Here is a 27,611-nt window from a genome sequence, read left to right on the forward strand (position 1 = left end):
AATTTTTCAGTTTTTTATTTGTTAAAAAAGTTTGAAATATCCAATAAATTTCGTTCCACTTCATGATTGTGTCCCGCTTGTTGTTGATTCTTCACAAAAAAATTACAGTTTTATATCTTTATGTTTGAAGCCTGAAATGTGGCAAAAGGTCGCAAAGTTCAAGGGGGCCGAATACTTTCGCAAGGCACTGTATTGTTGTAACCATGCAAAACGAAGTACTGTACAATTGCAAGAACCTTCTCAGATACAGTACCAAAGGAACTTGGTACTGTATCAGGCTAACTGTGTCTCCCTTCTTCCAGTCTTTAGGTAAGCTAAGCTAACTTTCTCCTCATTCTGTCTTTGTGTTTGAGAGAGGTATTAATCATCTCATCAAGCTCATTGCAAGAAAGCAAATAAGAGTATTTCCCAAAATGTCTATTTCTCTAATCTTGATTCTTCTTGATTTTCTGTGATTTACTAAAAGTTCCTTGTATTGTACACACATCTTTTAGTGTAATAATGGTTGCAGCTTTCTGTTTCTCACTCTTCCTTCCTCTTCCACTTTCTTCCTAGACTTTTCTTTTCTCCCCTTTTTCTTTCTTCCACACCCTCCCACCTTCCCTCATAGTCATCTCTCTTCCCCTGCAAACTTCTGATCTTAGATCACCTCATCTCTCTTCGTTCTTCTACCGAACTCTGTCTCGTTCCTCTATCTCTTGTTGGGTGACAGATCTCTTAAAAATTTTCAACTCCAAAGGACTTAAGGCAACAACTCCCACAGGCAGATTCTAATGGAAAGACAGGCATAGAAGAAAAGAGACCAAATAAACTGCAGAGAGAAAAGAGAGTGAGAAAGAGTGAGCAGATAGCAATTTTATTTTCTTCTTGCCGCTGAGTGCCCCTAGAGATGAAGGATCTTTGATGTGTGATGTTTCCGTTCTCTACCTCCTCCTCTCTTTTTTTCACTGTCTTTTCTTTCTTCTCTTGTTGTTTCACATCCTCCCTCTCCTTTGTTTGTGTCGTTATTTATTTCATTTACTCCTTCCGTCTGTCAATTTGCATCCAGCAAAGACAGAGGAAAGTGGAGGGGTTGGGGAATAGAAAACTTTGTTGCTTTCATAAGCAAGGCAAGCCAGAGCTGCTATTCTAAACTATGGCTTTGGAGTTTTTGAAGTTGACAATTATTGGTGCTGGATTGACGTCTGTGCATTCATATATGTGTGACTGTGGGTGTGTGTTATTACAAGTGTTGTATTTTTACTGAGTCACTGTTTCGTTCTTTCTCTCACAAACGCCATATATTGACACCCATGCACACTTATTTACACGTTCTCAGTGGCCTCTGGCATTATTCAGTGATGTACAGCTTTGGGTGTGCGCCATATGGATGGTCTTTTGAGTTATTTCCAGTCTGGAGGTTTTGTAATAGACTTAGACTCCATTCCCTACATACACACACACATACAGAACAAAGTTTTTCCATTTGTGTCCAGCTGGCATCTTCCATGCATAGCAGTGCACCTGTTCTATCAAGCTCTAATAATTTTTCTAACAAGATGCCAAACTTTTGTCTCCATCTGGTGGAATAAATTTCATTGTAGTCTGAAAGTTAACCACCCCTCTCAACTTGACTATCATTTAATTGTCTGAGTGAAGTTCTTTCTAGTCAGGTTGTGTGTCAGTGCTGAAGTTGGAAAGGTAGCTTTTAAACGTTTCCCCTTAATTTAGATGCATAAATACAATAACACAATATTTTCATGATGAAAAAAGTGTGAAAATATCCATAAAATATTCTCAGACCACTCGTGCTAAAATATATTTGGTTCTGTTGTCATTCAAGGTATATTGTTAAAAACAATAAGGGGGAACATGTTTCATCAGATGAGTGTTATTTTCTTCATTTTCTGGTTTCCTGGTAAATGAGGTAATGAGGGTTACAGGCCCATTAGGCTGCATAAGTGGCTATAAATACTGTGTTTTGTCTTATACATGCATATGTGTTACATTTTTAAGGCTGCTATGAAATGTGACACTGGGCCCTAAGAGATTGCAAAGGGGGCTATGATAAAAGTTTTATTAGTTTGGCCTTCTGATTTTTCTTTGCACTTTATCTGCATGTGTTGACATGAGTAGCTAAATTATTTACTCCTCTTATTATGCCTCAGTAGGATCTACAACTGACAGTGGCAGCCTCCTCCTAGGGTGAAGTGCTGCCCTATCTGCCTTTTGAAACCTGCAAGACGAAGTCACCGACAAAGCAATCAGATCCCACATGGGCCCAAGCGCTCTTTGAAAAACTGAACAGCTTAAACACAGTAGTAGAGAATGGAGGAGTAGTCTGCATGTTTAAATGTCAGCGGGATTAGTGTGTGTGCACGTGAATGAATATAACTTGCTTTAAATGTGCCAGCTGACTAATGAGATTGTTTAAATGAATCTTTAGGATATAGTTGATAATCTAATAGACACGTTAAAGGTTAAGAGCACCAGACAACTTCAGTAAGTTCAATATATGTATCTTGGAGATGCATTGAAATCATAATAGAACGTCCTTCGAAGATCTGGGTGTATGGTTAGCTTGTGTTTGATCATGTTGATGCATTTCCTAACATCCTAACTAGCAAATCAAAGACAATACCATCAGTATGTATCTCATCTGCAGCCCCAACAAAATCATACCCCCGTTATCTCCCCATCGATTCTGAGCATCGACTCAGCAGATCAACACGCTGCATATGTGTGAAGCAGCTGTGCAGAATGATCACCAATAGGCCAGATGTTGCATCTTGCACCTCAATAACAGCAAAAATGAACCAGATTGATTAGAATCCCATCTGCTGTGTTAGCACAGTGTTAATAAACAGGCTGCGGTGCACTCTTCATTAGAGAGAGGCTACCCAAAGCCTCTCCCAGGTTATATCAGAGGAGCTGAGAGGAAGAGGTGAAGCACGCGCCTGCTGAGTGTTGGCACTGCTGAGGTAAAGCATTGCCTAAAGCAGAGAAATGGAAGCGAGAGGCAAATATAAAAAGAGACGGTCAGACTGGGAAAAGTGGGCTACTGTAATTAATTAAAATGCACATTAAGGCAGGGGAAATGGTCAAGCATGCTTAAGAGTAGTACAATCAAGCATTTTTCAGAAGAGGTTAAACAGGTAATGTACTAATGCTCTTCAGTGAGTGTTAAGTGAAACAAGTGAAACTGATCAGTTTTTAAAAATTTACAAGCCAAGAATTCTTGTAAATTATATTGTTTTTTCACAGCAAATGTCAAAGTGGAGCTGCAATAAAAAAACAAGCATCCTTCATCACCAAGATTATTTTACCATAGATTTTTATCATTAGTATAAATAGGACAGGACTTTTGGTTTACTAATGCCACTGCAATAAAAAATTTTGCAAATAAAAAATGAAATGACCCCCACTCCACCCCACGACACACACACACACACACACACACACACACACACACATGTTATCACACCCATTTAAACCCCATACCTCCATCCACCATTACCTATACTGCTTATGGTTTGTGGGGGGGCTGGAGCCAATCCCAGCTGAGAGGCGGAGTCCACCCTGGACAGTTCGCCAGGGCTCATACTTAGACAACCACACACACTAACATTCACTCCTACGGGTAATTTAGAGTCACCAATCAAGCTGCATGTCTTTGGACTGTGGGAGGAAGCCAGAGTACCCAGAGAGAACCCACGCAAGCACTGGGAGAATATGCAAACTCCTCACAGAAAGGCCCCAGGTGGGGTAGGACGCAAACCCAGAATCTTCTTGCTGTGAGGAGATGGCGCTAACCCATTTAAAACCCCACATACCCAAAAGGAGTTCAGTTACAATAACAGCAATACTGTTACAATAATGTTCTTTCATATATAACCGTGTAACCAGCTTTCTGGCTTTTCCACTGCAGAAACTTAATGGCCCAGAGCCTGGAGCTTCCCACATAACCTTTTTTAACAGCCTGTAAGATTTTGTCCTTGCATTTCTTTTGTGTTTTACAATCCAGAACATTGTGTATTTGTTATACATCATTGGAGGGGTGACACCGTTTCAGATATACAGTATATCACCGAAAAGATCATTACATGGAGTGATGCCCCCTTTAAAATAACTCCATCAAAAGAAAGTGGAACTAACACAAAGTAGCCTCTAAAAGTGAAAACAAATCTATTTCCACCATTGAGCATCTTAGTGTTTGTTAAATTCAAACATTCATGCTGTGAGGAAAAGCTGCACTTTGTGTGTCTTTGTCCTCTCACATGCACACAAATCAGGGAGCAGCCCAGGTTACTGTAGTGCATGTGTTCAATTTCTGTTTTCAGCAAGTATGGTTACATGAGCACATGTAAATGCACTGAATGGGTGGTGAAAATGCCTATCTGCCAGTCTCCATCACAAAATGCATTGGAATCTTTATTGGACCCCCACATCAAGAAAAAAACATGAACATTTCTTTTTCTAACTAGAAGAAAACTCGTATTAAAGGCAAAGCACACCAGCTGATAACTGATACCTGACATTTAAATGTGTTGTTATGAAGGGAATGTATGACTTTTTTCACTGTTCAGCATGACTAGATAATAAAAAAAATGTTTTATGACACTTTTGTCTTTTTTTGTTCCCAGATCTGTGACAAGGAGTGGCATTACTATGTCATCAATGTAGAGTTCCCAGTGGTCACACTCTATGTGGATGGGGTGACTTACGACCCCTACCTGGTGACAGACGACTGGCCCATCCACCCCTCACAGATTGACGTGCAGCTGACAGTCGGTGCCTGCTGGCAAGGTAAGTGGTCAGGTAGTGATGACTACAATGTAAGAGTAGATAATCAATCTATTTAGTTTGCTTGTTTGTAGAGTTTAACCATCTTGTAGTGAAACACTAACTGAAACAAAGTTTAAATCTAAAAGTCACAGTTAAAGAAAGATATTTTGGCCATTCTGCTGATTAAAAACCACTTTTATATGTGAGCAAGTTTTAAGAATATGAATAATATTGTCTGAAGTATTATTACTGAGGGAGTCACTGAGTGTTGAGCATGTTCTTTGGCCTTGAATGAACAGTGTAATTAAGAAGAGCACTTAGTCTGCCTTTGACAAATGATTGAACCAGTCTGAATGAAGGCGTATAATTAAACTGTCTTCTGAACTGATAGCTGCCACTAATTGCACAAGAGTAGGGGAAAGGGCACTTTTTCACACAGTACAGCATACTGTTGATTTGATAGCCCAAATGAGACTGCACAGCGATGCTTAGCCTCAGATAAAGAGTAAAATATTGTTCTATGTGGGAGCAGGAGCAGGTCATCTTGTGTCACTTTCATCGGCCGTGGTGAGCCCCCCCCTCCTTTTGGAGGATTAGACAGGCCTTGAATAGAAGCGGGAGTCTGGAGATGACTTCTGCTTTTCTATATGGGGCCTAAGCCTCAGTAAAGCATTGTGAAGATAATACTGAAATCTTAAAATAAGCCAATAGCCACAGCAGATTGCCCTTTGAAAGCACTGAGATTTAAGTGTCCAGCATGTTGACTGCAATCATGTTGTAAAGGTGAACTCACTTATTGTCTAAGTTCCTCCTGAACCTCTGCTCTGTTTTTGAAACAGTGGTGAAAAGATCTTTTAACTTTTTGTTACATATAGACACTGTTAAATGATGATTTCAGATTTTGGACAGGAGAACATAATAGTGTGCAAATACAAAGGTTTTGACAGTTCAATACACCGTGGTTATATTCTGTCCTGACTGCAGCAAACTAGTATAACTCAATATCAAGAACTGAGATATTTTTCTAAAAACACAGTTCCACTGTGGTGTGATGAGATGTCAGTGTGTCAAACTTGCAGTGAAACCTGCCGGTGTATTACAGTAACAGGCATTATGAACTTCTAACACTGTGTCTGTATCTTCAAAGTGCGCATTTGTACATTTTCATTCTATTTTCCAATGGAAGGGTTACCCCAAGCCATCATTCTTCCTTCACCTCCGGGAGTAAGCACTGGCTGTGCAGTTTTCACACAGTCAACCTATATTTACTCTCTGACCCAGTGGAGTGTTCGTGTTCAGAAGTGTGTAACAGACAGTGAAGAGCAACACTTTCATCTCATCTAGTTCTTCTTTTTCCTCAACTGTAATCACACGCAACTGCTCTGCCTTCCTGGCTTCACAGCATGAAGCTTACAGGAAGAAGTGCTGATGATTATACGCGTGCACAGATTGAAACATAAATATCTGCCTATACACATTATAATGAATAAACAGGCACGCAGGCACTGATAGAGGCACATGTACAATAAATCACAAAGTAAATGAGAGACGATCTCTCACACTTCTAAGTAATGATCCTATTTCCAGCTCACCCATGCCTCTCCAATCTCATCTGTTGCACCTTTGAAAATGACAAAAATAAACCAGACTAAAAAGGAGAGTGTAGATCTATAGACCAGGGGTGGCTGCACAGAGCAACCAAAGAGAGCTGACACCACAAAAAAAAACCCCAGCCTCTGTAAAGTGGAATGATCAGCGGTTTTATCACCCATATCATTCCCACTCGTCTCAGAAATCCCCTCTCCTCTGCTTCTTGTTTTACCCTCTGTCTGGGACCCTTAATGGTTTCTCTGGTTGCAGTCTAAATTGATAACATCTGTCAGGGTCGGACTGAGTAGATAGGTGGACATTTATAAGAGAGGGTAATAAAAAGGAAGAAAATAGTAACTGACTTAAGCAAAGAAAGCAAGAGAAGTAAAAAGAATGGGTTTGATATACAAGAATCCAAATGTAATCTTGTGATAGACTGTATTCCCAGCGAAGGTCAGACTGCTGACATGTGAGATCAGTGTCTATACAGGATCACACACAGGACTGTATTTAATGTGTATATTCCATAACTACAGCATAAATGTAGAACTGGTATGGTGCCCCAATTTTACAGCACATGGAATGGAGTGCTCACAGACTGACTGTTTACTCGTTTGTCAAGTTTTCCATTGCGCACAGTACATAATACAGTTTATGGCGATAACTGTGGTAGATTTATCACTCAAAATTCCTGGTAAGTTTTGAAACAATGGGCCCTTAATGTCAGCAGCAGACACCAAAAGCAGTCTTCTAATTTGTAGCCTAGGTCGATTTTGCTGCTGAAATGTCACTGGTAGATTGTATCAGCTGTAGATACCTAATTAGGCTAGTGTTATCTCCAAAGGTGGTTGAAAATGCATGATAATTATATACTGTAGGAAAAATTTTATTAAAAAAACGATGTAGTTACTTAGTCGTACTAGTATATACTGCATATGGCTATCTATAAAATCAACTTTTTTGTGCACAGTTGACAAATTTGATCGTATTTATAGGTTCACTTTTAATATTACAAGACAAAAAGCTTTTGGGATATGCACAAAATATTTTTGGCAGTTTTACATTATAATATAATATCTTGGTTGGTCATAACTTGAATAGCCTGAAATTCCTCTATGCTGTATAACCTATTTTTAGTGTGCCACCCCAGTATTTCACTGGCCCCATTTGGCCCTCCCACTAAATATTTTCTGCAGAGACCACTGGTCAAGGAAACGCTCTCCGACTGACCATAATGTGTCATGTACAGACGCTGCAGGTCAGCAGTCATAGGAATGAGTGCAACTTAAAGGTCTGCAGTTACTGTAGTCCATTTCTGTCACATTTTCACACCAGGAAAATAAGGTATGATAAAGCATTTCCAGTACTGGTCACCTATGTCTCCAACTACACTGACTGAGCTTTTCAGACCCTGGTAACATCACTTAGGCCTGTGATACATGTGCCTGCACCATCATCAAGGAATTAGGGTACTTGGGTCAAGATTGGCAATGTCTGATAAAATGTACCCAAGGGGTTTTGAAATGAGTATTCCACAAATTCCAGTTACTGTCAAATTATACAGAGTACTTCTTCAGTCACCAACTGATTGCCTGGTTCAAATACCAAAATGATCTCTTCCAGCAACCACTTAAAAGGATGTCATTGGGTGCGTTGGAAGTGAACTTACCAGCATTGCTTGGTAATTCTACAAGCAAGGCTTACCAAGCAGCAAATCCAGTTGGGTATTAAAAGTGTCCCTCAGCTAATGGCCACCATTTAGTTATAATTGTCTCAGCTGTGTAAACACTTCTAAGTTAAACCCTAAAGGTTTATCCTCAAGGTTTTGCAAGAAAGGCCCTATTATCAAGGATCTAAGAAGAGGTCTAGTTCATATACGTGCTTTTATACCTTGGATCATTCAGCTCTTTTGTATTCTCTGACTGATGGTGATTTAATAAAATTCAAAGTAATGAGCGCATATTGAGACCAGCTGTGTAAGCAAAACGTGTCCAGGGGGACTTCGGCTTTTCAGGAGATATAAGCTTTACTCTGACTCTGATATCTGCCGCAGCCAGTATTGCTTCTGTTTGTGCACAGTCGTTTCTCTTATAAACAAGCTAGAACCATTGTCAGCACTCAGGCTTGTAGGTTTTGAAGGTCAAGAATAAATAGATAAAACACTCCTGTTTTGCTCCTGACAGTGCTGGGGTATGTTTTTGTTGTTTTGGTTTTTTTGTTGTTATTGTTTTGGTTTTTTTCACAACAACTGAGACCAATTTCAGTGTTACTGGTTTAACCTTCGTCCCATCTTTTCACCACCACATCTTCCAGGTCCCGCATACTACCCTCTGGTTCTGCCATGGGCATCCATCTGCCACAGCCTCACCAAATGCTTATATAGTCTGTCAACTTGTGAGGCATACACAGTGTTAAAATCTAATTGTAATGAGACAGTGTTTTTAATTTTGAACAGAGCTGTGAGGTGCCAGACTGGCTCCATTAAAGTGATTAGGTGGGAATAATCTGGTAAAAAATGGCAGAGCTGGATGAACCAGTTACACACGTTTGTACAGGGAGCCTCTAGAGGTAAAATAATTTCTACAACCTGTTACTCATAAGCATTGGGTTGATGCAGTCCAAGTTACCTGGCACTAAAGCTATTTTTATTCTGATAAAATTAGTTGTGTCTGGGGGCCTACTCAATGCATAGCCAAGATTCAGAACCTGCAATTGTCCAGGCAGAGATCATACTCCAGCCAGGTACAAAGGTCTACAGAGGCGTGCACTGGATGTTGAGGGTAGCTGTAAGATTAGAGGGTAGTTTTGACTAACATAGGCAATTGATTCCAGTTCCACTACGCTTCTTCAACACAGTGCATGTTAAATTGAATCCACTATAGTTTGCTTGTAGACCAGGCAAAGGTGTTGATGATGATGTGACAAGCACTCTTTTAAATATGGTTTTATCACACCTATTGAAAGTCTACTGTCTAATTTTCTAATTGACTTTTCTTCGGCTTTTAATTGTATTCACCCTCTTATCCTAGCTGAGAAGTTACTTTTTATAATATTGACCCTGGTTTAATCTGTTGGCTGGTGGATTTTTTTTTTTACTAACTACAGCATGTGAAGGTTAACAGCATGTTATCTGATGTTTTGTTGTCCTCCACCGGATTGCCTCCAGGTTGCCTCCTTTCACCACTTTTGTTTTCTTTATACACTAACTCATGCCAGAGTCAACATGAGAACTGTCATATTATCAAGTTTGCAGATGACTCTGTTATTGTGTCTCTTCTTGGTACAGGTGGTGACCCTCTACCCTGGTTGTGTCCGAGCTGTAGAATAGTGCAAATCATCTTTTCTTGGAAATTAATATGACCAAACCGGGAGAGATTATTACTGATTACCATAAGACTCAAGTTAACATCTCTCCTGTGATGACTGATGGTCAGGCTGTTTAATTAGTCCAGTAGTACAAATATCTTGGCACAGTTATTGATAACATAGCTACCAACTGTAGATGGATGCCATGAGTAAGAATTTATTTTTATACTTTTTTTTATTTGTTGGTATGATGGTCACTTACCATCAAGAATAAGAGCAGACTGCAGGGGATGGTTAAAGTGTGGTAAGATTGCAGGCGCACCTTTAAATAACCTGAACCAGGCTCGGACTCTTAGGAGGGCCAGGTCAATCCTGGAAGATACCAGTCACCCCCTTTTCAACAAGCTTGTGATGCTTCCATCTGTTTGCAGATTCAGCCTGCCTAACTGACAGTTTCAGAATTTATATTGGTTCTGGTGGCTATTTGCCTCTTAAATGGTTCATTATAGTCATTAGTGTATGTTGGTTTGTTTCTGATTGTGTCTGTCTGTGTACTGCTGGCTGTACAACAAATTGCCTCTTGGGGAATAATAAAGTTACCTTTGACCTTGACTTTTGATATCTGAAAGCTTACTCTTGTTGGTGATGGCTGTTTACAACAGTGGGACTTGAAACTGTTAGATGATTGGACCAACTCCCTCATTTATGGTATCTTCAAATAGTAGCGTGTCTGTAATACATAGTAAACAGACAAGCAGGCACAAAATAATAAACTCAGCAACTGAACAACTGTCACTTGGACTATGGAAGATTATGTGAGAATTGTTGTCTTTTAGATAATGAGAACTGTATACACATTGCTAAAGCTGAAAAATAACTACCCTAGACATATAAAAAATAACACTGTTTGCTGTTTGACTCTAACAGTCACTTGGGAGCAGGTGTACGAGGGCACAACGTGTCACAGAAGTGTGCTCAGGCTAGACAGATAAATTGATACAGAGCCAGAAAAAAGACTTCTCTGTATGCACCCTATCTCTTCCTATCAGTCATTGCTCCACTTCATCCTCTAAATGCTTTTGAACATGTTTGGATTTTTGATAACAAATGTTATTAGAAACAGGGATGGTTCTATACCTTTAGTGCTTTGGTGGATTATTGCCAGAACTTGAGTAAACTAGAGAGAAGGGCCAGGGAAGTGAGGATATAAATAAAAGAAGGGAAAGGAATGGAAGGGTGATGTTTTGATACCAAAAGCTAGTAACCTTTCAGCTAATGAGTGGTTTGGAGACTCCTCTTGCTGATATTGGCCTTTACAGAGTTCAGAGGACATACTTGAAATGTGCTGATTCTCTTCCCTGCCAGTGTTGGCTAACTGAGTAGCACTTGCACTTTTATAGCATCACCTGTCGTTTTGTCACAGAATGGAAAGATTCATTTTAAAACCAATTAAAGCCATAATTCCAATTGTAATCATCCAGACTCATAATTAAAGAGTAGGCAAGGACTAATAATTTGAAGTATTGGGACGTAAAGGTCCACAAACTTGACACCAAAGTGTTGATTATTATAAAGTAACTGTAACCCAAAATGTATCTCTTACTACTTTTGCTGTGGCTTATTATATTCACTTCATTAAAACTAGAGTATTGATGTCAGTTTATCCAAATAACGTGTGACCATTTGGAGCATAAAGATCACTGCATTGGGTTACTCCAATTTTAATCTTATGCGTTTTCCATTTAAAGGGTGTCATTGTCCAATTTGGACATTGGTTGCAAAACTCAAGAAACAAGTACTGCATATAATCAGTGGTTTCAGCCCAAACCACAAACAGTCTTGTGCTTTCATTTTCAGGAAGGCATTATGTTAACTCTTTTACTGTATGTGTGTGTATGGATGTGAGTGTAGGTGGGGAGGTGACCAAGTCGCGGTTCACTCAGTACTTCCGGGGCAGCCTGTCTGGACTGACTATCCGACCAGGGAAGATCGAGAGTCAGAAAGTTATTTCTTGTCTGCAGGCCTGCAAAGAGGGACTGGACATCAACTCCCTCGAGAGCCTGGATAAGAGCATAAAGGTACTCGCACATACACACAGAAAGATACAGGAGGTACTTCAGAAGGGGGGATTTGGCAAAGCCAGTTCACTTATAATAGTACAGATCACTTGACAATGAAGAGGGTGGACATTCAAACAGACCGAGGCGATGACCACGGTATACTAGAATGTGGGGCTTTGTATGTACAGACACACACAGGAGGACACACCTTTTGTGTAGCCACACAGATGTCGATACAAACGCACAAGGTTTGTTAATCTTTCATAATCCAGCTTCCTTGTGTTACATGACACTCTGAGTAGAACTTGATAGTACTTCAAAACACCATCCTTTCATTTAAAACACTTTACTGCATTTAATTGTTACTTTTGAAGTTTACAAACCTTCCAAGGTGTCATTACTATTCAAAGTTTTGTAATAACAAAGGAACTTAACATGTTAAAACAAAATAGGCTGCTAACGTCATGTCTGTTAGGATTATTTGGATTTTAAATTTCACATTGAAGGATCAGATCATCGCTTTGTGAAAATGTTTATTTGCTTTCTTGCTGAGAGTTAGATGAGAGGGTCAATACCACTCTCATCTCTGTTAAATCTGAAGCTGCACACATTACAGTGATATCAATATTCTTTTCTAACACAAACGAGCATATTTCTCAAATCTACTTCATCCAAGCAGCAATAAAAGTCTTACAGCCAGTTTTCTAATAGCTGTCCTGCAGACACACAAAGACACACATTTTGATCACAATTGACATCAAAATACTTTTTATTTGAATCACCACTGGCTTCTTTGAAACTCCTCAGCTACCTAATTCTTCTTCCCACTTTTCACCGGCTCAACTAATCCATCTTGGTGCACTGTGGAAGATAGAGGGCAGGCAAGATGGATGGGGGTTTGTGTAGACTCAGAACCACCACCCCATCCACACACCCTCAGCCCCTGTAACTTGTTCTCTTTCTATTCTATCTTTATCTCTCTAGTCGTCCTCTCTCCTGCTGCTTTCTTTTTGCCAGTGGAGCTTCTTGTGTAGTGGTACAGCAAAGAGATCTTTGCCAGTCTTTTGAGAGGGAGAGGAGAGGAAAAGGGAGGACAGCCTCTCTAGGACCAGTGTAGTTTATCTTTTGAGAGCTGTCTCATTTTCCTCTTAGCCACACACTCATGTGGCTCTCATAAGTCTATGGGAAGCTTAAGGACGACATTTAGCCAAGCAGGTGGAGGGCTGGCACAGCACAATCGGAGGACAATGACAGGGGAGGAAGGACAGATAGAGGGAAGTAGAGGCAGGTAGACAGCAAGTACAGCAAAGGAGAACAGGAGATGAAAGAGAGGGGAATGTGTGAAGGGGAAAATGACAGTGGCGAGTGAGTGTATGGAGAACCCCATGGAGTGCTGAACTACTGTTGCCATGCTGTTGAGAGACGGCTTTAAGAAATGGGAGACACTCAGTGCAGTTCTAGCAGGAGTCCACTAAACCCTCTTTAAGGGCAGAATGGCCTCAAATTCTTACCATCAAACTCTGCAAGAGAACATATGCCTCTGTCAAAGAGTGTCAGTCCTCTGACTATTGTCTAGCCCCTTAACTTAAAGGGCCTTACTAGTCTTTTCCTCATGTTGTAGGCCATTTACAGAATGACACATTGGTACCATTGTGAACATTGGATCTGCCTTTGTAGGCCAAAGTTGCATTGCTGTTGCATGGCAAAGCAATATAGCTTTGCTTTGACTGATTACTCGATTCAAGCAAGTTTCTGCAAGCTGATGTTAATGCTGCTGTATATTGAAATGCACAGCAATCAATGGCTGCCTGGAAGTTAGATAAAAATGAAAATCATTATCACATGCTCTGAAATGGGTTTGGACCTTTTAGTTCATTGATTTGGTTTGCTGAATGTTGAACGTATGTTCGTGAGGTGCAAAGAAACGTGTTTTCAAGTGAATTATTTGCTCTGTGCCTGCTGGATGTGAAAATGAGAATGAAGGCTTACTGCGTTGTCCTCAAATGGCCAAAAAAATCAGTTAGTTAGTCAAAGATGTGTTGTACGTAATTGTCTGTTATAAAGGTATTGTCTTGAAGCTGTTTTGTTCCTGTTGTTTCTTTAACCATTTAACATTTCTGATTTCTCTTTCTACAGTTCCACTTTAACCCTGCCCAGTCTATTCTGGTAATGGAGGGAGAGGATTTGGACAACATAAACGCTGCTGTGAGGAAAGTTTCCTACATCAACTCACGACAGTTTCCCACACCAGGCATCCGACGTCTGCACATCTCCACCGCTGTCCAGTATGTACAACTCTACTTTTTTCTTTTGTCCTCTTGTTCTTACAGTTCTTCTCTTTCATTATTACTTTCTTCCATCTTGTCTACATTCATACACACTTCCTTTTGTTCTCTCCTACTGTTTCTGTTTGTCTCTGTTCTCTCAGATATGCAAAGAATTAACCCACCTTGACACTTCTGTTAGGTGTTAAGACAACATGGCAGATATAACAGCCTGACTGATATGTAATTCTCTTGCCACACATTGATACCTTCCCCCCTTCTCTCACTCCTCTCTCTCTGTTTCTTCTTACCGCTGCTGTCCTTTTCCTTTAATACACCATTTTCTGTTCCCTGTCACCACCAGGGGCCAGTTTTTACATTTTCATGTTATGTATTAATAATTCTGCCTGGGTTTTGCCAGAGGAACGAAAGAAAGAAAGATACATAAAGAGAGAGAGTGTGCGTGTGTGAGGAGGAGAGACTAGCTGATAAAACAGCCTCCCTTGGCAGGTTACCATTAAAATTCATGATTGTTTTAAATATATGTAGACCCCTGCAGCACAGCCCTGGGGGCTTATTCTCTGCCCTCCTGTTGGGTTCAATGTACATCCATGGGTACGGGAACTTCATGCATGTGGGTGTGTGTGTGTGTGCGTGTGTGTGTGTGTGAAGATACTGAAGCAGAGTCATCATAGCCAGAGGCACATCAGTTATCAGGAAATACATTATGCTAATGACAGCTAAGCTTGCATCATTGCTAAACATGAAGTTTTGCTTGTAGAATGGTGACTGGTCTGATGGTTAGCATAGCTGTATGAATACCGGCATGTGTACGAGGGATGGAACCTGTGTGTGATGCATTACATGTGGATACACACTCGGTTGGCAATTTATTAGGTACAGCTAGCTAAAATTAATACAGCCTAATGCATCAGTCCTACAATAACTCATGGAGATGATAATGTTCAGATCTTTTCAGGGAGGTATTGATTCAACTATATGCTCATTTTGGAGGCTACAGTTTGTGCTGCTGTTAAATCGTGGAAAGGGGTTTCTGTTATTTGGCATAGCCTCATTGAAATAAATGGACTAGATGCAATAATAGAAACATAACACAATACAAGTCAATAGCACCACAAACTGTCTTTCTAAAATGACCATATAGTCGAATCAATGCCTCTGCAAAACATTTTAAACAAAAACTGAACACAGTAAGTTTTATGATAGGAGGATTTATTACAGGCTTGTTGTATTAGACTGATGTTCCTAATCAAGCACCAACTTGAGTATTTGAAGCTAGTGTGTGAGGGTGTCCATTCAAAATAAGCTCCCATTTTGTTGCTTTATGCTCACACAGCATAGCATAGACACAAGGTATCTTAGACTGAGAAATATGGCATCCTGCTGTAAGATGTCAAAAACCCTTGACTCAGACAATATCACTCTTTACAATTAAATGGACAAACAATTGAATAAAGTCTAGCAATGCAATTAAACTAGTTTCTTGCTGACACTTATTAACTGTAGTTACCACAGGCACTATAAAAATGATTATGCAAACAGCACTAATCTTAATAACAAGCCTAGTGGGCTTCAGTTTCTTACACAGAGGGTGATTGAGAAACTGTGCTTACAGAATAAGTATTCACATCCAAATATGTGCAGTTTTTTTTTTTTTTTTTACTTTTGACATAAATAAAACGTCCCATTCTCACCCACCGGTGAAAGCATGCATGTAGTTTAGAAGGAAATATACTGTGTAAGTGGCAAATATAGTTTTTGTTATAATGCCTTGTTCACCCATTTCCCTTAAATATGCATAAATATAATTTAGATTTTGGGTTTTATTCAATGACATTGATGAATGACAGTCTTCACAAATATGTATTATTACACATAAATAAAAACAACCAATCTGTCAACATATTGATTCCTGTGATGCTTCGTTACTATCAAAGGCAGAAAATCCTTCTCAACAGCAATTTATGAGATGTTTTACCATGTTTATTTATTTAGTTTATTTAGGTTTATTGTCTTAAAGTAAACCATTGGTAGCACTGATCTGAGGTTTAACCAAGATTTAGTAGAAAGTCAAAACAAAGGACTAGTTTTACACATATTTCTTTCCAACTAAAATTACCATAACTACACAAACACATCAAATAAAGGACACAATATTAACAGATGGCAATAAAATGTTATTGTGAAAGGTCTTGCTTGAATGTGAATATAAGGTATTGTTGAATAAAACTAATACCAGGTAACTTAATTGGTCGGTCTCTGATTGTTTGATAATTAAAGAAATCCTCAGATGTGATGCTGAATTGTTTAATAGGAACAATAAATTTTGATTTTTTCTTTCTTTTGTCTGGGATTAGAGACTGGTGTACAGTGCACGTTTCCTTGATTAGGATTTGTCTGAAGCTGTGTAGAAAACCTGGCAGCTGGTGATATAAAATATTAATCTCTTGTCTCGAACTGAGGCCTGCTTATGCCTGTAACTTGCTGTGCATGCAGATAGACAAAACTTATACTAATACTTTCAAAATATGTCCATATACAATGGTGTATGCACTCTATACAGTATCTAGAGTATTTAAAAATAAATATTAAATAAAAATAATATCACTGAATGAACTGGTAATTATTGCACACATATACAGGCACTGAGATAATAAATATGTCTCTGTATTATTAACAAATTAATGGCTAGCTTTTATGAGAAGGGTTTTATTTATGAGGGTTTGTAAGTTCTAGATTATACATTTAATCTCTTTGCATTTAAGCACCCAGTGAAAGATGATCTTAGAAGTACATCTTATTCAGCAACAAAATGTTTGCTTCACAGGTTAAATATTTTCACTTATATTGGAAAGAAATACAAGTGTACAATATTAGTTTTTGAGTAATAGAAGTAGAACAATAGATGTAATAAGATTCAGTATGGTTTTCTGTTTTGAGGAATTTCCTACTGTATAGTTAGACTACAAAGCTTGGCTAAGGCTCAACTGAGTTAGCTACACTGTGAGAGCCTATGACATGGTCTCCCATCATAACACGTCATCAAGTCCTGACAAAACACCTCCAGCCCATCACAGACAGCGTCACTCCTCACAATTAAAAAGACATAATAATTATTTTCACTAAATGCAGTTAAATTTGTTTCATGCTAATGCCTAATAACTGCAATTACTCCAGGCATTGAAAAAATAAAACTCATGAGGGCTAATCTTTGCAACAGCCCTTTTAGGCACCTTGTCATATTTCCTTATAATTAAGTTGGACTGGCTCCAGGAATTTTTTTTTTTTTGGCCCAGCAGCTGTCTCCCTGCATCACTGAGTTTGTATCTCCCACTGCTCACAACAGTGGCATAGTGCCTGAACAGCGAACAAACACTTACTACTGGCCATCGCCACAGGAAAGAAAGGGAGAGATTATGTGATGCCCTGAAACCTGTTCTTGTTTCAAACCATGGTTCAGTAGTTTTCATCCAGCTGTCAGGCCATGTTTCAAGAATTAAAATAAAAAGTTTTTTAAGAATCAAAGGATGAAATTCCTCTCGAGCACGGGCTGACCCGGGGCCTGTGTGGAGTTTGCATGTTCTCCTTGCGTGGGTTCCCTCCGGGTACTCCGGCTTCCTCCTACAGTCCAAAGACATGCAGCTTAGGTTGATTGGTGAGTCTAAATTGCCTGTAGGAGTGATTGTGAATGTGTGTGGTTGTTTGTCTATGTGTAAGCTCTATGATAGACTGGCAACCTGTCCAGGGTGGACCCCACCTCTCGCCCAATGTCAGCTGGGATTGGCTCCAGAGCTATTCTAGAATGCATGTCTAATAACTTCATAGACACCACTACATGGGCCCAAGCAAAGGCTATCCTGTTGACTAGAAACCACTGGTTAAATATACTCGGTGGCAACAGGACAGCCCAGGCCCCCAGTTTGCTTGCAGTTACTAAGATGGCTGTCAGTCTTATCCCTGCTCAGCCACACCCGTTTACTGTGCCATGAAATATCAGAAGATATAACACAACAATTACCTTTCTACTCTCCCTCGCTGTCCTAATAGTATTATAGCATATTGAAAATATTAATAACTAATGATAGAATAGTAATATAGCAACCTAACTATAAGCTAAGATGGGAAAACATATGGAGAGAAATCATATGGATTTATGCATAGTTTACATTAGAATGTAGATGAGAAAATAGTGTTGCAGCCTGTTTTTCCAATGCAAGAAATAAGCTTGATATTTCTTCCTGCTGCTGGTTACAAAGCTATGGTAGGGAGAGAAAGCATCTCTGTCCCTCCCAGTGACAGATGTTTGTGTGCTTGAAAAGCCTTTGGTGAAATGTAAAAACCAAGATTTGCTTGTTTGTTCAGCTTTCATGGCTTACATCACCCTCACCACCCCCTTCTCTCTCACCCTCCCTCTGTCATTTTTTCATTTTAATGTCTCTTTCCATTAAATTGATGTGTAATCCGCAGTCTTTGCTCAGTATAGCTGTGAGTCGGGTGTCTGCACTCATTTCTTTGAATATGTTTATGTCCACTGTGAGCTCAAAGCTAGCTAGCTCAAGTTCTGGAGAGTCAATATGTGTTTCTCCATTCAAGGTTGCCAGTGGATGCTGTGCACGCTGACAGGGAAAAATAGAGTCAAATATGCACATATTAAAACACAGCAGGCACGCTGCTGCAGGTCTCTGTGTCCTGCCTGAGCACTGACAGAACGTATTATTCCTTGAATAACTGCATGTACTGTGGTCTGGTTTTGGACTTAGCTGCTTTTGTTTTAGTGCAGCTACTGTAAGAGGTCCTGTTGCTGATGATAAGCTTTATTAGGTGATGTAATGGTTAACAGCTCTACAGTCTGGCGCTGCATAGGTATATGGCACTTTGTGTGACTGTCAGAGTTACTTTAGAAAATGGCCTCACATGCTCCTCTGTGCTTTCTGTCACCCCTGGGTGCTGTGTATCAAGTGGAAGGTCCTTATATAGGTGACTGTATGACCTTCACTGAACAGGGTCAGTCATGCTGAGTGAGATCAGCAAGAGGATGAAAATTACATAAAGCACTTGACAACACTGTTGTACACTGCTGAAGAACAACGTACTGTGCACATGGGAGACACAGTGTGTATGACGTCTGGGAGATTGTGGTCGGTATTAAAGGAAAGGTTTGGCATTTACTTTTTTAGATGACAATAAAACAAGGAGCTTGATACCACTGTCATCTGTATGCTAAACTTTACTTATTTATAAGGACAGTACACATTAATCAGTGTTTTTGTTAATATAAGCCAGCTGGTTAATTTCATTAGATCACAAACCAATATCTTCACATGCACAGCTAATTTTATTTAAAAAAAAAAAAGACCACCAGACCAAATCTTTATATCTCCGTCTGTCATCCCCTTCTCCATCGCCAGGTGTTTTGGTGAAGACACTTGTATCACCATCCCTGACATCGATGCGGTAGTGATGGTGCTGCAGCCCAGTGAGCCCAGGATTACCATCACTGGAGTGGAACGACTGAGCTGGCCAGCCTCTGACCTCAGGGCGGCAGGAGGCGTAGCTCTGTTCCACGACCTCCACATCATTAGCACAGTGACCAGGACTGATATCACCACACAGCACACAGGTATGGACTATTATTATTTCTGCAGTATTAGCCACTTGTTCTGGTGTAAATTTACCATCCCCTTGCATCTACACCACCCCTAGGGCAAAAGCTGCAGTCAGCTTCAGTATCATCTACAGGAATGATATTGTCAATATGACATTTTGACTTAAATGTACATTTTGATCACTTTATTACTTTTAAAGTTACAAATGATTGCAGTTTCCATTGCAGTGAATAGTGTCTTAAAATACTTGTAATGTACTTTCCTACTGATAGAAGTTTGAGTGTACGGTACATCACAAAGTGGGAGATACATGCGTCCCTACAGGTAGAAATCTGTCTTGAATAAATATTTCAGCTGTTTTTCATATTGATAATGCGTTCACTGATTCATGAAGTCCCATAGCCGATACAGCGCCACCTGACTCGCTATCAAAACAAACCGTCAGAGAAAGCTCAGCATTTCATAATGTCTCATGAGGCTGCAAATCAAGGTTTCTTTCATCTGGTACGCCTAGAGGCGCAGCAAACTAAAGTTGTGCTTTTGCTCTCACACTGGCAAATTCTCCAACTTGGTGAGAAAGGTTATCAAAACTGCAATGAAGTACTAAGATGTTAGTTCTTTTGACTGTCAAGTCTCGTATCATAATTGATATATAATTTGACATGTTCCCAGAATGAATATGTGGGCTTGTACAAGAAGGGTTTAGCTGCAGCAAAGAAGAAGATGGTGTGGGTCTGTTAAAATCAGCTTCTCCTCCATTTTCTTTGTGGCCTGTCAGGTTCTCTGCAATTGGACGCGTCCAGGTGTTGTCACCGAGCGCTGTGCCCAAGTTGAACTTTCTTTAACTTCAGCACAGCATGCAGGGACCGGCAAGCGTGACCTTACGTTGTGCTCAGCCTGCCTCAGCAGCGACACATAGAAATGAATGGGTTCGATAGCAGAGTGCAGCACCCACCCCGTCCTATCTGAAAACTGCTTTAGTCACTTGAATAAATGTGTGTGTATCCCCCTAGAGTTGAAGAGTTATCAGAGGAGTTTTAATATAAAAATACTATGGATATACAGTAGGTGGGCTGGATACAGCTCCACCACTCAGCCTTGCCTCATTGGCCACTTGTGGTGCTGCAGCAAAAAGTAAGTAAAAGTACTAATATCACACTGTAAAAGTAGCCACATATATGTGTGGTGTCTGTTGCGGAGTCTGACAGGCACTCAAGCAAAGGTGCATATGCAATACCAGTAATAAGCAAATGTGCACGGTATGATAACCATCAATTTTCATACCGAGGTATAGAATCTGGCATACCACTGCAGCCCTAGTGGCAAGAACAGCCTGGCTGGGCCAAACTTTGCCCCACATACCTGCCACTTGCAGTCAATTAGGAGCAGATTAGCAGAATGGGAGGAAGGTTTTAGCCCTCCATTGTGTGTAATGCAGCGGAGGAGGAAGAGTAGAAAGTGGCATTGCTTTCAGGAGTCAGTGGAGCTTTCTGATAGTGAAATAGAGACTGCTGCTGGGGGGAAGAGATTAGCTGGAAGCCAGAGAAAGACAGAAATAGAAAGAAAGAAGGGAGATGACGTGTGTGTGTGTGGGAGAGGCACATAATGAGCAGGTTTTGTGATCTTGCAAAGTTTAACAGATTGGAAATACTGTAAATCATTATTCTTTTGCAGGGCATTCAAGCTTCCATTGGACCCTGTTAATCACCCCCTTGCCCTCTTCCATATGTTGTGTGTCTGTCATTTATTGTCTTTTTATTGATTCTGCATAGCACCAGCTCTTTCCTGTTCTGTACAGTATCTGTTCGAGACTTAGTCTGATGCCTTTAATATAAGCCAAAGTCAACGGTTCTTTCTTAAGTTCATCTTTAATGCTTAATATTTTGATCCATTTGGTTTCATGGTCATCTTCTGTTCTTTCTCTAATCTTCTGCTTTGCTTTGCAGTTTTTCTTTAGCCTTTTTCACTCCCACTCTTTCTACACTCACTGACTCTCCCGGTCACTCTCCAGTCTCCATTCTCTTCTTTACCATTCTTTTCTAGGAGCTCAGTTCAATCCCACCCACACCGTTGTTCTGATCAGTGTTGGCTGCATGATCACAACAGACTGTTCCAGGGACAGCCCTGCACTGCTGTTCTATTAGCGTGTACTAGCTTGTGTCAGCTATTGCACCTATATCTTTTTTTAAATAGTTCTCCGTTTAGCTGCAGTTAACACCAGGGCATGGCAAATGCACAAGTCAGATGGAGTAAGTAACTGTGACAGACCTCGACAACCAAACAGTAAACTGATCGAAAACCTATGCTGATAGTTGTAATAGAAATATTTTTTCTTGATCTGTTAAAGTGTAGCATAACACAGCAGTTAGAGAAGAGTCAAAAAGTCAGTAAACTGAGGCAACAATGTCACCTACATGGAAATATTTAAAGTTTTATCATGAGAAACGTCTTTTTTTTGGCTAATCTGCTGGCAAACATTCACCTACCGGGAGATACAGCACACGAGCAGCATTTATTTGAATTCATTTTGTGTTTCTGGCCACCAAACAAATATAGAGTAAGCACATATTGTCTTTTTCAGAATTAGTTTTATTTTTGTTTTTTTTTCTTTGCTAAAACAGTTGCCTGCTAGAACTTGCTAGCTACTCACTCAAAACAATAAGCTAAGAGAGTAAAAAGCAATGTAAGAGTAAATGAAAGTGTTTCTTGCAGCCCCTTTTCACATTTAAAGAAATTCCTTCATATGCAAATACACCACAAAAGTTCCTTCTTGTCTGGAACACAACTTTCTGCCCGTTTTGCTCACTTTCCCCCCTTTTCTAGCCTTCCTCTGTTCCTCCCCTCCCAAAGACCCCCATCCAGACACACCTATCCATCTTTCTCCAGTGAGAACCCGTTAAATGGGCATAGCCAGTTCCCTCCCTTGGGTCATGTACAGTGAGGGAGAAGGCTGGATAGCAGTGAGAGATGGAAGCTAGTGTTTAGCAGACTGCCAGAGAGCCCCAGCAGCCACCCAGCACTGCTGTGATGGGAGCTGTCTGAGAGAGCTTATTACCACAGCAGCTCACGGCACTGTCTGTGTTCTGAGGGTTGATGAGTAATTGGAGTCTGGGAGTAGGAGAAGGTGTGGTGTGTCCTGTACTGTTTGCATAATGGTTCCACAGAATGGCCCCAGTTTTCTTCAACAAATGTTTAACAGTGGCAGCAATAATTACATTGTCAAATGACAGTTAAGGGCACATACTGTACACTAAACACGAGGCACGTTTGGAGCAGTTTATTTGATTTACTGTATTTATTTGGTGAAATAACAACAAAGGCATCTGAACTACAGTAATGACACTGAGGTGTCTGAAAACTGGCTTCCGAGAGAAATGCAGTGCAGTTCATTAGAAGTGAGAACATGGGCTATGCTAAAAATAGAAAGTTCCTCTTGCTTGTAAAACCCAGATCAACAAAGTGAGGTGAGGCTAAACTGAGCTGAGCTTTTTCAAGGCAAATTGTGTGTGTGTGTGTGTGTGTGTTTCTAGTACATCGACCTGGAGTGCTGGAGGAGATCATACACAACTTGGACTATTGTGATGTCCTGGTGCTGGGGGAGGAGCTGAGGGCAGGCCAGGAGTCTCTCCAACTGCAGCGAAGCGCCCTGCTTGGAAAGCACCTCGACGCCACCAACTCCACCTCTGGCATGTCAATATACGGTAGGTTACTGTGGTAACACCAATACCAACACCTCTGGTGTGTTCTCAGACATTTGGTTTCCATGATAACACTCAGTCTGTTGCTACTATTGTAACAGCAGCTCTTCTTTTTCTCTTTTTTCAGCCTTGCACATGTGTAAAAGTTACAAATCTACACTCACCAACCACTTTATTAGGTACACCTGTACACTTGTATGCAATTCACTGCGACACTTCCGCCTTAACATCTGTGTTTATGAAGCTCAAACTGTTTGTTTTTAGTGAAGTTATCATAAAAAGATAACATGTTTATCTTTGAGGTCATAGTTAAAGGTGGTGTTGTACTGGACTATTCAGAGGTGTTCCTAATATTCTGACCCTCATGTGTGTAGTCCACCACCTTTAACTATGACCTCAATAATAAACATGTAATTGAATTTAAACATTTATGACAATTTGACCAAAAACTAAAACATTTTGAGCTTCATAAACAGATGTTTTAAGGTGGAAGTGTTGCATTGGAATACACACAACTGCACAGGTATGCCTAATAAAGTGGCCAGTAAGTGTACGTTTCCCACGAGGTCACATAACTATCTCTGGTGGTCTCTGTCCCCACTGTAGGTGTAGACTCCATGTCCAATTATGAACAGGTGATCAGACAGGTACGCTATTATAACTGGCGGCCCGCACAGCTAACAGAGAGAAGGTTTCGCCTCACCTGCTCAGAGCTCAATGGACGCTACACCAGCAACGAGTTCAACCTGGAGGTCAGTCTGAACTTACAGCTTGACTAGTGTGGGTTTTTAAAGTTCAGTAGTGATACAGATAGTTTTTAAGAGTCAAGTTGCTAAAGTTTTGTGCCAGTATTTGTATCTTTACCTTTCAAACATTATGTAATGATCAGTTCTGTTGATCAGTAGAAAAACTCGAAACTTAAAAACCCTTAGTAACAATGTGAAAGCAGAAGTTTGCAACTTTCAAACCTACTGTATGCCCAGTCAATTTACAGGTGGACTGTAATCGAGTGCTTGACACATCAAGGAAAATTAAAGGATAAGGCCAGTCATTTTCTATATTATTATTTTCAACACTCCTGATACAGAGACTAAAACCAACACTGAATTGCCTCTACTCACGATTAATGTTTCAGTCTGTGAATCCTGGATTAGTTTATTCGTCTGTGCCATAGACCTCTGCTGGTATTCAAAAAACAATTACAGACACATCAGGGAAACGGCCCACTGCACTTTGTGACATATTTCGAAACACAAGATCCTAATATTCGTTAAAGAGTATCCAGAGATCTTGCGCATGGGCAGCTGACTCTTGCTTATTTCAGATACTGTAAAAGGTTATGACTGTTCAGAGCCTTTGGCCAACATTTTAACAAATATCAGGGTCTGGTGTTTCGTAATGAAGGAATTGTCCACCAGTGCAGTGATGTGTTTCCCTGGTGTGTTTTTAATGGTCCTCAAACAACAATGGAGGTTTATGGCACAGATGAATAAACTAATCCAGTTCTGACAAATTGACAAAAGCCCCTTTTACACCGGCCATTCATTAAAGAGTGTTGTGCCAATTTTCTGCCTCGCCATTCTGTATAAATGGTACGATCTCAGCATGGGAAGGGTCAATGTTGACCCTCCAAAAAATGCCGTAACAAGAGCTAGTATTTGCGTCTACCTCCGCATGGGAAGGGTCAATGTTGACCAAAAAATGCCGCAACAAGAGCTAGTATTTGCGTCTACCTCACCCCTAAACATTAATCATGAGCAGAGGCAAATTGTTGTTAGTCTTAGCCTCTGTATGGGGAGTGTTTAAAATACTGTTGATATAAACCTGTGCACTTGTGTGCAATTCAATGCAACACTTCCACCTTAACATCTGTGTTTATGAAGCTCAAAATGTTATTGGTGAAAATGTCATGAATGTATAAATTCAATTATATGTTTGAGCTCATAGTTTAAGTTGGTGTTGTACTGGACTACATTGTATTCAGGTGTTCCTAATATTCTGACCCTTTAAATACAATTTAGTCCACTTTTGTAACATGAGCTGGCATAAACACGTTCCTTCTTGCACATCAGGATACGTGTTCCAAACCCTCCTTAAACACGTGACGATGTAAAAAACATCTGATAAACAGCTCAAAAATAATAAATGAAGTAAATGAATGAAGTAAATGTTGTTAATACCATTGAGGATAGTCAGCAGCAATTGCTATTTGTCACTGGAGACTTTGCTGCTTTTTACTACAGAGTGAACCAAAGTGCTTGAGCTGGTAACAGCTGATTCAGCTCAGGTCTCTGAGCAAATTTAAAAATGAACCTTCATAGGCAATTCAGCTGCATTTGTTTCATGCCATCTCGCTGAAAACAGCATGTGAAGCGTGACAAATTTAAATTCAGTGTACCAAAAATATGCAGAAAAGGTCTTCACTGTAACTCAAAACGTAATGTTACACTCAGGCTCAATTCAGTGATGAAAGATGACTGAACAAGCTGTTAGGCACCAGCCGTGCTATACAGACACAATGACACAGCCTGGTTCATGTTATCAAGAGAAGGCACATTGAAAACTTCAACCCCTGAGCAGTTCCATGGTGAATCGGCCCGCTCTAGCAACAGAAACATTCACCCACGTGTCACGTGTAATACATGTTTCATATATACAGCTCTGCTGTATCCTCTGTTTCTGTCCCTGATCTGAACAAAGTTTGACAGTTTTATACATTCTCTGGCGTTTACTTGGACGAGGCAAACTGCTGCATTAAACATGGGTTGGATCTTGCAGTGCGTTCAGTTGAATCCAGTTTAGATTTCACCTTCCTGTACTGAGGTGACCCTGTCCCCTAAATGACACAAATACATTTGCAGCCTTACTCTGGAATATGTCAGCTGTATGACTCAGGAAAAGATTAAGTTTAGCTGAGATGGGAGAAATTGTGACTGAATGGACAAAGCTGTAAAATGTTGACTTGAATCTTCATGTTCTATAAAGCCATCTGCTTCCTCTGTTCCCAGGTCAGCGTGCTGCATAACTCAGAAACTGTAGAACATGTCAATCACATGGTCGCGTCGCCACAGTACATGCAGGCAGTCCACCATCCATCGATGATCCACGACCTGTATCCAAGCCACAGTTCAGGTAAGAAGATTCATATTAGTTTAGTGTGTTTATTGTTTCTATTTCGTGCTCTGGGCAGATGCCAAAGGCAGCCTCTGAAAACCACGCCCACCGGGGGAGAAAACATTTCATCGCACTCCATTGACTTTGTATTGCGTCTTTTTTCTCGTTAAAAAAAATGAAAAATGCCTAAAAGGATGCACTACTAAGAAGGCAAAGCACCCTGAGTTGAGGTTTTAGAAGCTGCCAAACAAAAGTGGATAAGATGTGGGGCACTAGCAGGAAGAACAGGGAAACGGGGATCTTAACTACAGCAGCTCACTAACACATGGCACGGCAAAGGAAAATGAGCAGTACAGTTTTATTTATTTCCAAAACAGAGCCAGATCCAGAGGGAGGTTGGGGTGCAGTTGATAACTAAAATAATGATGGGTTAAATCAGCTGTTAGCAAGCTGCATAGCTTTCTGATCTATAACACACGTTGCATACTGTCAAAATGCTATAGCTTAACTTACAGAAATATAGTAAGCTGACATTTGGAAATTTGGCCTAATAGTGACAAAATGTTTGCTGCATATCAAGTGTCAGGATCCCCCCCATTCCCTGTTCTTCCTGCTAATGCCTCATTTCTGTCTTTAAGCTTTTTTTCTGCAGCTTTTAAAACTGTGTTCTTTGCCTTCTTGGTAGTGCATTCTACCATGCAGCAGCTTTTAGGCTTTTTATGGCTTTTTGTTAAAAGACTGGGTTGTCAAAGAAGCACTGTCGAGCAACAGAGTCAGTGGCATCAAGATGAATTACCCCACCCCCACCCACTGTGGGCGTGGCCTAAATGCACTGTCAGAGACAGAATGAAAAGCACTGAGAATCAGACTGCTCTCGCCAGCCACTGCTGCAAAAACGGAGCCTGTGAAGAGTTTTCCTGGCAGCTATCCATCCCAGGGTAAACGTGGCTCGATCCAAGGGGGAACACTCAGTTTCGCTCTCTAGTTTGTTAATTGTACTGTTCATCAGACATGGTCCTCAGTGAGAGAGAGAGAGCAGTGTAAACAGGTCCTCTCAGATGATGCAGCAGGTTCATTCCCCTCCCTAGTCGCATATTAGTGAGCTGAAGCAAAGAGAACATGGTGAGGACGAGAGACACTGGTCTTAATCTACGACACGAGAATAAATTATTCATCAGGCTCTAATGG

At 40.4% G+C, this 27,611-nt stretch overlaps 1 protein-coding gene across 1 annotated transcript in view; it reads left to right on the forward strand.

The window, feature by feature from the left end:
* Positions 1-27,611, forward strand: part of LOC109951874 (calsyntenin-2-like) — a 221,980-nt gene that overhangs the window by 191,700 nt on the left and 2,669 nt on the right. The window contains 7 exon segments of the mRNA XM_020586609.1: positions 4,623-4,785; positions 11,572-11,738; positions 13,857-14,005; positions 19,414-19,625; positions 23,142-23,312; positions 23,916-24,061; positions 26,318-26,441. Coding sequence (XP_020442265.1) covers positions 4,623-4,785; positions 11,572-11,738; positions 13,857-14,005; positions 19,414-19,625; positions 23,142-23,312; positions 23,916-24,061; positions 26,318-26,441 — 1,132 coding nt within the window.

Source organism: Monopterus albus, unplaced genomic scaffold, assembly GCF_001952655.1.
Source record: "Monopterus albus unplaced genomic scaffold, M_albus_1.0 scaffold8.1, whole genome shotgun sequence".
NCBI lineage: Eukaryota > Metazoa > Chordata > Actinopteri > Synbranchiformes > Synbranchidae > Monopterus > Monopterus albus.